Source organism: Chelonia mydas, chromosome 9 (assembly GCF_015237465.2).
Source record: "Chelonia mydas isolate rCheMyd1 chromosome 9, rCheMyd1.pri.v2, whole genome shotgun sequence".
NCBI classification, from domain to species: Eukaryota; Metazoa; Chordata; order Testudines; family Cheloniidae; genus Chelonia; species Chelonia mydas.
Genome location: NC_057855.1, coordinates 96357131 through 96373191, shown reverse-complemented (window position 1 = coordinate 96373191; position 16061 = coordinate 96357131). Strand labels below are relative to the sequence as shown.

The following is a 16061-nucleotide window of genomic DNA, read 5'->3' as shown; positions in this document are numbered from 1 at the left end:
TGAAAACCACTGGTTTAATACATTGGAACTAATGGTATAGGCATTCTGCATGGCTAATATGAAGATACATCCCATGAAACCGCAATGCCCAAAGTCAATGTGAAAAAGGGAACAGCAGAATTTTCACCCTTTTTTGCCCATGTTATGATACAATTCTTCATCTTATAAGGAATCAGGGCGCTTCAATATGTAGAGCATAAGTTCAGGGCCATGCTACAGATTTTTAATGCCAAGATGAACATTTATTTCTGTTGTGAATATGCAACCAAAGATCTGAATCTATTTCATTCAGGAAAATAGTTGTCGTCTGTGCAATTTACCAAAAAACAAAAAAAAAACCAAAAAAACAAAAACACACAACCAAAAAACCCAATTACTATGTTTAGTATTATCTAAAATTAAGTCTGTGATTTAAACCCTTAGAGTTGGTGTGAAATGGTTAATTCATAAATTGTTCACCAAGATTTGGCTTTAATAAAACTATCCTAGAAATATGAAAAGTGATCTTTACCATTACTCTTCTGCTCTAACACAGAGATCACAACCAAGGATTGGGTCAAAGACCTGCAGTCTGCTGGATTAAGAAATGGGGTAAAATGCATTTGAGATCACATGAGACATGAATTAACAAGTAGGTTGGAGGAACAGTAAACTCATCTACTTGCCAAGAAACTCCCTCCAAAAGACCCAAAACACTTACTCCGATCAGGAGAGTTCAGAAGCGCTGCAGAAGATGACAAACGTTTGCTGATGACAGCTTCTGTTTGTTTGAGGTTTGCTGTGGATGTGGAACGTTTGTTGGCTGCAGAAAGAAATGTTTATTTTAGCATTTATCTTCAGTCAGAAAGTGTCCTTTAACATATTTCTCTGGGGATAAATTTGGAAGTGTAAGTATTACTTCCCAAAAGCCATTTCCAGTTCTGCTCTGATTCTTTTATACAGTACTTCCCACTCAAGGATCTCAAAGCACTTTACAAACAATTCATAAATCACAAATCCCTTTGAGGTAGGTAAGTATTTCCTGGTAGTGCATGCTAAAAGTAGCACAAACCAGCATGGTAAAACCCTAAAATTCTGCACATTATGTTGCATGCATACCAAATGTTAATGGCAAAGCTGGTTAACTTATTAGCAAATAAATCCATACTAAAGGGAAAATAGGGTTACTGTGGAAGAAGCTTCTTTTCCCTTTTCAAAAGGCTCCCCAACATGCTATGGCAGTTTCCTCTAGAAGCAGCCAATATGAGAATTTGACTGGATTGGCCTGCATGTATGTATGTGAATGAGTGTACAAACCCCGGAATTGCTACCCTCCCTGATACCACAAGAAACTGTTTTAAGGAGGTGTGAAAGGACAGCAAAGTAAGAGCAGACTGAGAAAGAAGAGAAGCTTCCTTTTTTAGGGCATTCCACTCCCACAGCATGATTTGAAAGATCTATTGTACAGCACCTGAATAGTAAATGCCAGAAAAGAAGATTTAAGTTTGGGACACTTTTTCTAAGGCAAACACAAAGGTTATTTTATAAGGGAAGATCCAAGAGAACTGAGATAGCTGCAACAGATTTTGGAGTTTTTAGATGAACTTCAGGAATTTTCTAAGGGAAATTACATCCACTAATAGTTATTTTCCATCACTTCCTTGCTATTTCCCTTTCCTTATTTATTTATTTAATATAGGATATGTGCTAGGGGTGGATTTTCAAAAACATGTAGCAATAGCCTGACTATTCACATGAACTTCAGCTATCAAAAAGTCAACTGACTCCAAGTATGAGTGGTATATAACATTGTAAAACTAAATCTTATTAGAAACAAGAGATATGTATGTGGTATTTGCATTTCCATTTGCAAGAAAGCTTTGGAATCCTAAACGGTGGATGTAACTTAATGAACTCTAATTAACCTGTCTGGCCAATACAATTTTAATAACTTGATAAGATGGCTTCAATTATTCCTTTAGTCTGGCCATTAGCAGGAAGAATGGTTTCTGAAGTCCTAGGGAATTATCTGACAAAAATTTTCATTGCATCAAATCAATGGTTTCTTAATTATTGGTGACTTCGTTCTGTGTTTGTAGGATTTTTTTTGGAAAAAGAAAGTTATAAATCATTTATATATAAAAAATTGCAAGAATTGGAGCAAGCATGCAACATAACGCCAGGGTAATTTTTCAATGTGCATACACTGCCTACATGGGTACTGGAGTGTGGTGTTAAACTTCATGTCTGATGACCATCATATTCTCTAATGGCATGCACCTTTGTCTCTCAGGCACTTCATCATCTGGTTTTGTGATAGGGAACTTTCCGCAATTGCTGGGATTTTGCTGTCAAGGACTCTATGTATTTTTATTATGCAATGTTGCCATTTCTCCCAGGCTTCTTAACAGAATCTAACTGCATTTGTTAGCATTAACCACTTCTCTCTTAATACCATGGTACAGTAAAAGCTGTTTTATCCGGCACTTCACCAAGTGGAAAGCTCTATAAACTGGCATTTCTGATCTTCATTGTAATTCCTGTTTATAGTCCGGTTGGCACAAGGCCGGTGGGGGGTTGGGGCGCAGGAGGGGGTTTCAGAAGGGGTATGGGGTGCCAGATCTGGGGACCACTCACCTCAGGCGGCTCCCCGCAAACAGCAACCTGTCCTAGCTGGTCTTAGATAGAGGCACTGCAGGCAGCTCTGTGTGCCGCCTCTGCCTACAGGCTCCACCCCCGCAGCTCCCATCGGCTGTGGTTCCCGGCCAATGGGAGCTACGGAGCCAGCATCCAGGGCAGGGTGCGGGTAGCTTGCAGAGCTGCCTGCCGCACCTCTGCCTGGGAGCATCCGGGACAGGTTACTTCTTGTGAGGAGCTGCCCGAGGTGAGTGGGCCCCTGGATCCGGCACCACAAGTCCCCTCCCGCACCCAAACTCCCTCCCAGAGCACGTACACCCCCACCCCGCCCCGCCCCCCCTCCCACACCCAAACTCCCTCCCTCTTAGTAAACCACCATTTTTCACTTACCGGCACCCCCCATTCCCTGAACATGCCGGATAAAACAACTTTAACTGTAAAATGTTCGATTGTGGGTTTTTATTTTTTATTAATTCCTAACCATCAATGGGGAGTAATCCTGAATCATGCGCATTATATCGATGTCCAATATTTTCCCTGTATATAGGGTTTGAACTTCACAGAGTTAAAACTAGATAGAATTATAGAATATCAGGGTTGGAAGGGACCTCAGGAGGTCATCTAGTCCAATCCTCTGCTCAAAGCAGGACCAATACCAACTAAATCATCCCAGCCAGGGCTCTGATAGCAGATATGTGACTGCTCGATTCTGTGTCTCAGTATAAACTGAATGTTCCAGTGCCTGTAATGTCTGCTTTACCTTTACCTCTTGCTGTTTCTTGGACAAGACAAGACATTTTAACCAAAACAAAAGCAACCAACCAAAAAAATCCCAAAAAATGAGATTAGAGAGATTTCAGATTAAGATTGTTTAGACTGATGAACAGACAAAACAGACCTTATGCAAAACCCATAAGGGTGAACTGCAAAACAAAGAAGGGGCACGTGCCCCTTATTGCTAATTGATGATGTATACACACATCACGTCTTGTTGTTTTACATCAGAAATACGAGGCCTGACATTTTTGTTGGAAGACTCTGGTAATTTTTGATGGACTTGGATAGTGACATCAAGAACAAGAGGAGAAATACATTCAAGACTTATGTCCTTCAGGAACAAGATGGAAGTAAAGGCTTATTATTAGTGGCTGTCTTTAACGATGAGCAATAAAGAGCACATTTTGTTTTTGCTGTCATTTAGAAATGGGGAAAACAAAAAAGAGCAGAGATAAATATGACTTTCAGAAATAGGACAAAACTTGATACTCTAATTTGGCTTTCAAGAGAAATTAGACTGGATAGTGGAAAACAACTGGAATTAATACATGTATCTCAGGATCACATGTTTAATAGAGGCGAACCGATCCAATCAAACTGGTTAATTTTTGGAGAAAAATGCCAGTCCATGCTGAGGGGAGCAGGAGAAAAGGGAAAATGTGCTATGGCTGCCAGAATAAGATGGGGCAGTTAAATCATGCTCATTTACACTTTCACTGAGTTTTCAAGCCTCATATTGTCAGTATTATGAGACAACTGGACTAGATTAGTGCAGCTACAAGCATGCACAGATTTTTTCAGTGCTCATAGACTTAGCTGGGTCTCACATGAGGGGGCTGTCATTTTAGCCCTCAGTTACAAAAATTAAATGTCCCTGATTACACATAGGCCAGATCTACACCACAAGCCTTTGCCAGCGTAGCTATGTCACTCAGGGGCGTGAAGATGCATAATCCCTGACGGATGTGGCTGTGCCGGCAAGAGTGTCTAGTGTAGATGCAGTTCTATCAGGCAATTATTTTGCTGGAATAAATTATACCAGCAAAAAAGTTTGGCTGGTATAAATGGTGTCCACACTGAAAGTGCTTTTGCCAGTATAATATACCACCAAAGCCCTTCAAGTGTAGACTTGGCCTTAGAAACCATTTGAATTTTTTTAAATTAGTCTATGAGTGTCTCTCAACCTCTTCCATGGAAGGTGCTAGAAAGTCAATGGAAAATGAATTTTAAAAGTTTGGAATCACTGTCACTCATTGTTTTTGCAATCTCCTTCCACAGAAATTAAACATAGTTAAAGGAAAAGGCTCCCCTACATATCTGTTTGTACTATATCATGAAAATGTACCATTTGTGAAATGTACCAAATTTGTGCACAGGAGAGTTTCTCCAGCTATTGTTTAAACTGTTTGCAAAGTACCAAATCATTGTTTACAAAATTCTGGTTTACAGAGTACCATATTAATATACATTCAGCATATACCCAGAACCAGAAAGATCTCCCATTTTTCCCCATGCTTTATATCCTCATCCTTGAGGCACTAAACTGCAGATAATACCCTGTCTCAGACTCCCTTATGATCTCACCAATGGAAAGGCCCACCTAAATTGGCTGGGAGGGATTGTTAAAGATACAGGGCATGCTCTACACAGAGGACCAAGTGTGCTGCTTCTGCAGTGCTCTCAGCCCTGCTGGCCCAGATCCAGCTATGTAAAAGTAACTTCCCTTAACTCCAATCAGTGAAAGTGAGAATTCCAGTTCAAAAGGTTAGCGGTTAGTATAAAGTAATAGCAGAAGGCCATTTTAGAAATTAATACTACCAGCTCCACCTTCATCTGCAGTCTGTGGCTCTGTAGAAGAACAAGATTTGTAAGATAAATCACAAGGCTGGATAGCACTTAACAGAACAACAGAGAAATGGGGAAAGTGGAAATAATACTTATAATTGCGGTAATTATTATTTCAACAAACACTTTTTAGGCCTTAAGCTCTAGACACAGCCTGACAGTCAACACCACAATTAATTCCACCTTGAGTATTTCTGACACAATTCCAACACTAGAGCAGAAAACAAAAGTGAGCTCAGGTATGTTTTTTTATTTCTGCAGTTACTTTTAAAATTCCCATGGACTTGCACGTATCACTGTCCTTACAACCTCCTTCTCTTCAACTGGAAATTGAGAAGTTATTATTAATAGCTCACTATACCAAGTTTGATTTTCCCTTAAAATATTTTTATTGCTCAGGAAAGCGAGGGCCTGATCATGTTTAGTGCCATGCATTGTGAAGCCCTCCTTTCAGTTCCCATTATTTTCAATTCATTTCAGTCATAGATTCCAAGGCCAGAAGGGACCACTGTGATCATTTAGTCTGACATCCTCCGTAACACTGGCCATAGGACTGCCCCAAAAGAATTCCTAGTGCAGCTCTTTCAGACAAACATCCAATCCTGAATTAAAAACACTCAGTGATGGAGAACTGACCACAACCTTTGGTAAATTATTTCAGTGGTTAACCATCCTCACTGTAAAATGTATGCCTTATTTTCAGTCTGAATTCGTCTCGTTTTAATTTCCAGCCATTGAATCGTGTTACACCTTGCTCAGTCAGATTGACGAGCCCATTATTAAATATTTGATTCCTGTGTAGAACTTAGACCAATCAAGTCAACCTTTAGCCTCTCTTTATTAAGCAAAACAGACCAAGCTTCTTGAGCCTGTCGCTATAAGACTCGTTTTCTAGTCCTTGAATCATTCTCGTGCGTCCTCTCTGAACCCTCTTCAATTTATCAATATCCTTCTTGAATTGTGGGCACCAGAACTGGACACAGTATTCCAGCAACAGTCGTCAAATACAGAGGTACAATAACCTCTCTACACCTACTTGAGGTTCCTGTTTACGCATCCCAGGATCGCATTAGCTCTTTAGCATACATCATACTAGGAGCTGATTATCCACCATGACCCCCAAATCTTTTTCAGAGTCATTGTTTGCTAGCTCCCCTATCCCACAGGAATTGCCTATATTCTTTGTTTCTAAATGTATACATTTAGCCATATTAAAACATGTATTGTTTGCTTACATCTAACTTACCAAGCAATTCAGATTCCTCTGAATCAGTGACCTGTCCTCTTCATTATTTATCACTCCCCCAAGTATAGAACAGAAATATTTATTGAACACTTCTGCCTTTTCTGCAATATTATTGATAAGTTTACCAGTTCCTTTGTCAGGATTCTTTTTGTTCCTAATATACTTAAACAACTCCTTATTATCCTTAACTCTGCTGGACATAGATTTCTCTGTGTCCCTCTGCTCCCCTTATCAATTTTCTACAATTCCTAGCTTCTGATTTATATGCACTACTATCAATCTCACCTTTCTTCCATTTGTTAAATATTATTATTTTAATTTTTTTTAATAGCTGTCTTCATTTCCCTTCTAAAGCGGATTGGTTAACCAGCACAGCCATCTTCCTCAATTATGGGATTGTGGGGTTTTGTGTTCTTAAATGATTCCCCGTTATCATTCACAGTTTCTAGATCAAAGTCTTCCTCCCAGCTGATTTGGCTCAATTATTTTCAAGCTTTGTGAAACTTGCCCTAATAAGGGACCAAGTATTCATAGTACTGGTCTGGACTTAATTTTGCTTGTACATTATAAATGTGATCTAATCATGAACACTTGTACCTAAACTGCCATTAATATTTAGTTCTAGGATCAGTTCATCTCTATCTGCTAGGACAAGGTCTAAAAGAATTCCCAATGTGTTGGCCACAACACTTTTTGAGTTAGGAAATCTTCATCTATAATGTTTAGAAATTCCAAGGATGTTTTAGTACTGCCAGCATGAGACCTTCAGCATATGTCATTCAGACTCAAGTCCCCCATGATCATGCAGTTTTTTCCTATAAATTATAGATAAGTGATTAAGGAGGCAGGTCATCCTGTTCTACTATTTTAATGTTGGGCTTCTGATAAGCAAAAATTGCTTATTACATCAAAATACATGATGGTTTAATAAGAACCTGTTTGAGACCAAGTACATTTAAAATGTGTAACCTCAGATGGGATTCAACATGGACTCCAGAGCTGAAAAGCTTGAGCATTAACCCCTGTGCCATCTTACCCATTTAACCTCTATTTAAAACACAGAGCATCATCAATTAGCATTCAAAGCAAGTCTATTAAAGGATGCATTTTCCAGGTCATAGCTGCATATTCATTATATTAAACAATAACAGTATTAAACAGAAATCTTTAAAACAGCACTATAAATACTGCTTTTGAATTAGTCTTCAAGGTATCTGAATTATAAATGCAACAACACTATAAATCAACATAATGCACTCAATTTTAGCAACCCTTACCAGTCTTGCTGTCTGAATTTGAAGTTACAGACCCTCCCCATGACCACCTCTTCTGTCGTGTTTCCAGACGTTGGCTCCGCTCCAAGGTACGATGCACAACTGCTTCATATCGCTCCTATTACCAAATAATATCTCTATATAAGGCTCTATAAACCATTATTAAGCACAACTATGTTCAACACAAAACAATCTTTCTTCCCTGAAGAGCGTGAAATCATAAACATCTGTTTTACCTTCACCATGTGACCATAACTAATTCTAAAACAAATGTGACGTGCTAAAAGACTGAAGACACCAATCATTTTAATATAATGCACAAATATTCCTCTAATATTGCACAAAGATGTACTACATTGAAGTGAAATTAGACTTTTAGGGTTAACACATTCAAAGTGCATTTGATCAAGAATCTGCTGTAGCGACTATGTATCAGTTCAGATATATTATACAGAACAACACTTATCTACAGATGTCTTGATTATCAGAGACTTATAAATAAATATAAAGTGGGAGGAAGGATTATAAAATCTCAAGTGTTTAAACTGTCAATTCTAGTTTTCTAACCAAGCAGCCATTAGGATATGAAACTCCAGAATTCTCCTGAAATAGATTATACATTTTTTCTAGTGTTCCTATATTAAACAATCTTAAAACTATTTGAAGTAAACTAGTAGAGATCTTTCTCTTTGAAAGAAGACCTTTAATTAACATCCCACTGGGCTTTAAAAAAAACTTAGAATGTTGGCTAGAAGATTTTTTTTTTTAAAAAGAAAAATAATTCTCTTGTAAGAAGAGAACTCATGAACTCCAAAGCACAGCTGCTGACAGAAAATACTGTTGCTTAATGAAATACCTAAATAAAGTACATTCTTTAAAAAAAACTGTTTAATATTAACAAATATTAAGGACACTATCTTTTCAAAGTACTATACAAAGATCAGCTCATCTCTCTAAACATGAAGGAATTTTGACATCAACTTCAATGGAAGCAGGATGGGACCCAAAAGAAGGTAAAACTTAAAAGGAAATTTTATGACAAGCTGAAAGTCTGTTTTTACTTGTAAACTCTGGACTTCAGCAATAATTGCTGACACGACTAACATCTGGAACAGCACTGGAGTACAGCTCTCCCCCCATCTCAGGTGTTCATATCAATTGCTGGAGAAGGAAAACAAACCCCAGAACACTGAACTCTAGTCCTATCATATAAAAAGGGTTACACAGTTCACTTTTTAACAGACCTCCTCTTCACCATCCTCAAGGTTTAAAAGCATATGGCACTGCCTGGCTATGAAGATAAACAACAGGGTCATATCCTGGAATAGCAATGATTGAGAACTCCTTAGTCAGTATTTATCACCAACACGCTACAAGATACCAAGGGACCAGTTATCCAAACAATTTTCTCTCCTGGGGACAGAAGGCTTCTATTCTCCCTTAACATGAATTTCATAACAACACAGACTAAAAAGTCTTTGCATCACTTTGGGGTTTCTTCAGTGACAAAAAACTTGGAAGGAAAGGCTAAAAATCCCCCAAGCTCTGAAGAAAAACGAGGTATTGTTTGCCATGCAAAGCTTCCCAGAAAAATATTCTTTGGACAGCAGATTATCTACCTCTAAAGAAAGACAAGACACCAACTCCAATCTGGTTTATTTTACTGACTTTTGATACAGTCTTGGACTCCTATCCTGTAAGCACATCCATGTGGACAGAACTCTAAGGTATTAATGACCAAAGTATCTAGACAAGGATCTATAGAACACACTGCTACTGGGATTCTTTTAATTATTTTTACTGCAGCAGAATTTAAAGGTTCCAATCAGGGATCAGGGCCCTACTCCACCAACATAATGACAGTATCTCAAAAAGATTACAATCTAAGTATTGTTGCACACACGACCTATATATTTTGCATAGCTAGTAACAATGCACTTGAGTCTTAATTATTGTCATTAAACAGAATAATGTTTTTTAATCTTAGTAATGAGGCTTTCATGATTAGTCTCAGGCAGGTGGCAACTAATTCTTCTACCTGTTTTCACTATGGTGATTGCTTTTTTAAGTTACCTTTGGGAGGTGACTAACCAGAAATGATTTGACTGAAACATGAAACAAAAAATGAAAAAATATGGTTTGCTATGTCCTTTACCATCCATTGTGCTTGGTAAATCTTGGCGTGAAGGAAGACGTCTTAAATGATTTTTGTCAAACGATCTGGAAAAAGGGGTAAACCATGAGGTGGCAAAATTTGCAGATGATCTAAAACTACTCAAGATAGTTAAGTGCCAGGCAGACCGCAAAGAGCTACAAAAGGGTTTCTCAAAACAGGGTGACTGGGCAACAAAATGGCAGATGAAATTTAGTGTTGATAAATGCAAAGGAATGCACATCGGAAAACATAATCCCACCAACACATATAAAATGATGGGATCTAAATTAGCTGTTACCACTCACGAAAAAGATCGCTGAGTCATTGTGGATAGTTCTCCGAAAACATCCACTCAATGTGCAGCGGCAGTCAAAAAAGCGAACAGAATGTTGGGAATCATTAAGGGATAGCTAATAAGACAGAAAATATCATATTGCCTCTATATAAATCCATGGTACGCCCACATCTTGAATACTGCCTGCAGATGTGGTCGCCCCATCTCAAAAAAGATATATTGGAATTGGAAAAGGTTCAGAAAAGGGCAACAAAAATTATTACGGGTATGGAACGGCTGCTATGTGAGGCGAGATTAATAAAAATGGGACTTTTCAGACTGGAAAAGAGACGACTAAGGGGGGATATGATAGAGGTCTATAAAATCATGACTGGTGTGGAGAAAGTAAATAAGGAAGTGTTATTTACTCCTCATAACACAAAAACTAGGGGTCACCAAATGAAATTAATAGGCAGCAGATTTCAAAACAAACAAAAGGAAGTATTTCGTCACACAATGCACAGTCAACCTGTGCAACTCCTTGTCAGATGATGTTGTGAAGGCCAAGACTATAACAGAGTTCAAAAAAGAACTAGATAAGTTCATGGAGGATATTAGCCAGGATGGACAGGGATGGTGTCCCTCGCCTTTGTTTGCCAGAACCTGGGAATGGGCGACAGGGGATGGATTATTTGATGATTACCTGTTCTGTTCATTCCATTCCCTCTGGGGCACCTGGCATTGGCCACTGTCGGAAGACAGAATACTGGGCTAGATGGACCTTGGTCTGACCCAGTATGGCTGTTCTTATAGGTAAATATCGAAATGTTTATTTTAAAGTAAAGTATTTTCTGGTCATATTTCTCATTATCCAACCCCTGCCTTCACTTCCTGGTTGAACACAGTTTGTATGGGTTAGACTCTCCTCATTAGGCAAAACTAGAAGACACTCTTTGAGGTGCTAGGTTCTGTGTGTGTAAATGTCTGCGTCTGATCCTCTTCTAAGGAGAGAATCTGGTAAAGCTCAGGTTAATATCAGTCAGAGACTGATTTGTCAGGGATTGTTTCCCTGATAATCAAATAAATGGTTTCAATTGGTTTTAATGGTTTCTCTGGAGAAAATCTGAAGCTAAAAACAGCCCTTTTGTGTTCCAAGAGATGTAGTTCCATTAGACTGCATATCCATCCTGAATCATCAACAGAACAGGACAAACATTTTTGCTTGTTTTTCATCAACGTAAATTATTTCTTTAGCTGCTAAATTGAAACACCTGGGACTTAATTATCTCAAACAACATGAGCATAACAGCATTCAAGTGAAAGAGCTGCACACAAAACATGCACAAGAGGAACATCGGGCAACTGAAAATGGCACAAAATGTAAGCGCAACCAGTGTAGGATGATGCTTCTAAGAGTGCAAAATGCCCATATTAGGGCAGAGGGAGGACAAAGTGACAGTCATAAAAGGATGGCCAAAACAGAGTTCAAAGTAGCAAAGTATAACTAGATAAGGCAGAAAGAGTAGTCTGTGATCAGCAGCATAAAAGGCACCATGAGTAGTAACATAGGAGAACTGAGGCAGTGGGAGCCAGCCAGAACCCAGTGGAATACATATCAAGTTAGGAAACCATGTTAGTTTACTAGAAACACAGCAAAACTTGTCTACAAAATGAAAGTTAAAATGTCAGGGATATTTTCACACTCTATGTTAAAAATTATTAAGACCAAATTAAGATAACTAGCTAACGTTCCCTTTGGTACAGGGAGAGCTAGGACTGACTGGAATTAACTGAGAGTTTAAATAATGGACCACCATTGCAAAAAGTAACATGTGTGCTTTGAATACTAGAGTAGGAATTGCAACTACTTTTAAAAGAACAACTGATCGATGTACTTATACTATCCTTAACTAATCTATTTCATAATAAGGATATAATTTAGACATTTTTCACAATGTTACGTAATAGCCATGAACAGTACCTTTTCCGCCTCTATTTTTTGTTTTCTTTTTTCTTCTACTGCAGCTCTTCTTTGTTCTTCTTTCTGTTTCTGTTCTTTCAATTTTCTCTGCTTTTCTTCCATCTGTTTTTCATACTGGAGTTTTGCTTTTTTTTCCTTTTCAAATATCTGTGTTTCTTTGGCAGCTATATATGTTAAAAAAATTTAAATAAGTAAACTTAAATCAAACTTTAAAAAGTACTCACGAACACTACAATTGACAAAGGTGAAAAGCATACTAGTCCACCTCTACAACATAACACTCTAACTATACATCAGAATTAGATCAGCTAATCTTACATCTTAATCAAATAATGTTACATGTGACCTAACCTTCTATTCCATTTTGTCCCCAGCTTTGGGAACAGACTGGAACTTTTTCTGAAGTTTTACACTTTATGATCTGTATGTAAGTTCACAGAGAACGTGCCTTATGCTATGTATGCATCTGCGGTGCTGTCATAATGAAATTCAGTGTTGATAAATGCAAAATAATGCACATTGGAAAACATAATCCCACCGACACACACAAAATGATGGGGTATAAATTAGCTGTTACCACTCAAGAAAAAGATCACTGAGTCATTGTGAATAGTTCTCTGAAAACATCCACTCAGTGTGCAGCGGCAGTCAAAAAAGCACACAGAATGTTGGGACTCATTAAGAAAGGGATAGATAATAAGACAGAAAATATTATATTGCCTCTATATAAATCCATGGTATGCCCACATCTTGAGAATTGCGTGTAGATGTGGTCGCCCCATCTCAAAAAAAAAGAAGATATATTGGAATGGGAAAAGGTTCAGAAAAGGGCAACAAAAATTATTACGGGTATGGAACAGCTTCCGTCTGAGTAGAGATTAATAACATTGAGACTTTTCAGATTGGAAAAGGCACGACTAAGGGGGGATATTATAGAGGTCTATAAAATCATGACTGGTGTGGAGAAAGTAAATAAGGAAGTGTTATTTACTCTCTCAAAACACAAGAACTAGGGGTCACTAGATAAAATTAATAGGCAGCAGGTTTAAAACAAACAAAAGGAAGTATTTCTTCAAACCACGCACAGTCAACCTGTGGATCTCTGCCAGAGGACATTATGAAGGCCAAGACGATAAAAAGGGTTTATAAAAGAACTAGATAAATTCATGGAGAATAGGTTCATCAATGGCTATTAGCCAGGATGGGCAGGGATGGTGTCCCTAGCCTCTGTTTGCCAGAAGCTGGGAATGAGCAACAGGGAATGGATCACCTGTTCTGTTCATTCCCTCTGGGGCACCTGGCATTATTCACTATTGGAAGACAGGATACTGGGCTAGATGGACCTTTGGTCTGACTCAGTATGGCTGTTCTTAGTATTAAAGCCTCACTAGGAAGCTGGACATCAGAGAGGAAAACTTAACATGGACTTCTGTGTCACATTTAACACCCATTTATAAGCAATAAAAATAACCCCTAAATCACTGAATGAGAAAACATGGAAGTTAACACAGAGCTCAGACTACAAGTACTTTCTCAAAAGTTCAGAATCTTCCACAACGTACTTCTGGAAATTACTGAACAGTTTAAGGGCAAGCCCACAAGTAATAAAATAAATGAACCCGAAATTGAACACAATGGCAGAGAAGCCTGAGGCCAGCAGGAAGATGTTAACTAAATGGGTAAGTCACTGTACTAGTATGCAGACCGTCTCTGAGCTCTACCACACATGTAGATTCATGGCCCACATTTATACAATTTTTCCTGGATGAGATCATGGATTCATATCTAAAATGAAGTGCAATATAAATTTATTTGATAAGGACTCAATCCAGGAGTCTTTTATTCTTTCTAGAATCTTAAAAAAGAGATAATGTTGAAGGCAATCAAGCAGTTCAGATGGCCAAACATTTCTGGATCATTAATAATATTGTCTGAACGGTATTCTATACACAATATAAACACAGAAATCTGTCAAGGGTCTTTTGTCTATCCGGATACTTTTCTCAAAATTTCACACTTACCAATACTGCAGCATTGCTGGACTGGATGCTTCCAAAGATTGGCCACTAACATTTTACCACTATGTAATCTACCTCACAAAAGCTGGAAGTGGAAGTTTAAGAAGAGTGCCAGGTTCACAAAGCCAAGAAGACTTTGGGAAAGAAATAATGTGTGGCATTGTATGTAACTTATACCACAAGCATTAATACATATTATTTTAAATATGGTTAAACGTGAATATACCATTTTGCTTTTCCCGCTCTTCTCTTCGCTCCCGGGCTAGTCTTTGTCTTTCTTCTGTTCTCAGAGTGGAGCCATCTATCACTGTCAAAAAAAAAGGAATTGTCACTGTCAGTCATTTAGAACACAGATTTAAAAAGAAACAAGCTGTTTTAAATATAGATTATTGAAATGATTATTGAACCCATTCTGAGAAAGGCACCTATTCACCATGGTATCATGTACTTTACACAGGTTAGAAGAGTACTAGCAAGCTTGTCCTCCAGTACAGGAAGAATGTACTCTGGAACTCTTCCTTCCCCCCCAATAACCAATCCAACAATCTTAAGAGGACCAGCAAATACCAGACATAACATTAAATGGCTCAAGCCATAAAATTAATAGAAAGCCTAAACAAAGGAGGTGGGCCCTGCATTATGCTCTAACCACAGCCCATATTTCTGGCAGGTGTAAATTCCAGAGGTGAGAAGCTGTGACCAAGAATGACATGTCTCTAGCTCCCACAAAGATTACCACAGATACAATTAGCTGAAGTGCTACAGTTATAAAAACACATGTTGTGAAGAGCCAAAGGGAGAATGGTATTTCAGTTAAGTGGAGCCCAGACCATCTGGGTCTTTATAGACAGTACCAAAACCCTTAATTGCACCTGGAAGTGAATTGGCAACTAGAGCAGGGTATAGAGCAGACAAATTCATTTGTCTTCACTGTTCTGCCCTATTCAGGGTGGGCAAGCTGCACTAACTGAATCCTGGGAAGAGCAAGAGTGGAAGCCTGAGTGATGTCCTAAAGTTATGAGGCCAGCTACCCAACTCTGAGTTCTCTAAAGGGAGAAAGCAAAGGCACTTCAGAACAGTTCTATCCAACCCTGTCAACTCCCACTGGCAAATCAGCGGAACTTTCAAGATCAATAATAGTCAGAGATTACACCTGGTTTTGTGGCTGTCTTTATGTTTATTGCAGTTTGGACTGGAACAGGGCTAATACCACTTTGGTTTCTTCGTTCTTCTGCTATTGCTTGGGCTGCAGCAACTGTAAAAAACAATATAAAGAGACAATTACTACCAATAAGATTGTCATCAACAGGGCTCATTTATTTATTTTATTCCTGAAATGTCTGATCAGGTTTCCCTTCTCATCATTTTGCATGGATTTCCTGTTAACTATGGTGCCATCTTACACTTAAACTAGTCACCCTCTTCTTCCCGCTAGAATGAAGCAACTGTGAATGGGAAAGTAAATGCAAGGGGAGAAATATTCAAGGTTAAGAACAAAACAACCTATCCCCATATCTCTGCACACAATTAAGACGGAGAGACCCCTTTCATGAGTGATGTGCACAATACTCCCAATCTTCCCTCCATGTAAACCCCTGTAGCCAACGTAATGAACATAGAGCTAGAAGACCATTTGGATTCTTTTAGGAATCAACAGAAGACAATCTCAAGAACCACCACCAAGAAACCAGACACAAACATAAGACTTTATATTACTAAAATATTAAAAAATCTAGACCTATCTGTAGCAAAAGTTATCCTAGTCAAATGATTTAAAGTTTATAGTTGAGGAAGGATAATTATTAAATTTGGTATTTTTCCTGAAAGAAACAGCATTGTCAATGGTCTTCCTTTAATTGGGTAATATAAAATGTG

General features: G+C 38.3%; 1 protein-coding gene across 20 annotated transcripts in view; it reads right to left on the bottom strand.

Moving 5' to 3' along the window:
* The window catches only part of MAP7D3 (MAP7 domain containing 3), a 62384-nt gene that overhangs the window by 27657 nt on the left and 18666 nt on the right, over nucleotides 1-16061 (bottom strand). For 9 of the 20 annotated variants that reach the window (XM_043522028.1, XM_037909649.2, XM_037909651.2 and 6 more), the window contains exons 2-7: nucleotides 15340-15441; nucleotides 14413-14493; nucleotides 12169-12332; nucleotides 7762-7876; nucleotides 5212-5241; nucleotides 701-802 (exon numbers count right to left, since the gene is read on the bottom strand). In XM_043522028.1, coding sequence (XP_043377963.1) covers nucleotides 701-802; nucleotides 5212-5241; nucleotides 7762-7876; nucleotides 12169-12332; nucleotides 14413-14493; nucleotides 15340-15441 — 594 coding nt within the window. The remainder of the gene's footprint in view (nucleotides 1-700; nucleotides 803-5211; nucleotides 5242-7761; nucleotides 7877-12168; nucleotides 12333-14412; nucleotides 14494-15339; nucleotides 15442-16061) is intronic. The other 11 variants (XM_043522030.1, XM_037909650.2, XM_043522026.1 and 8 more) reach the window with 2 other exon arrangements.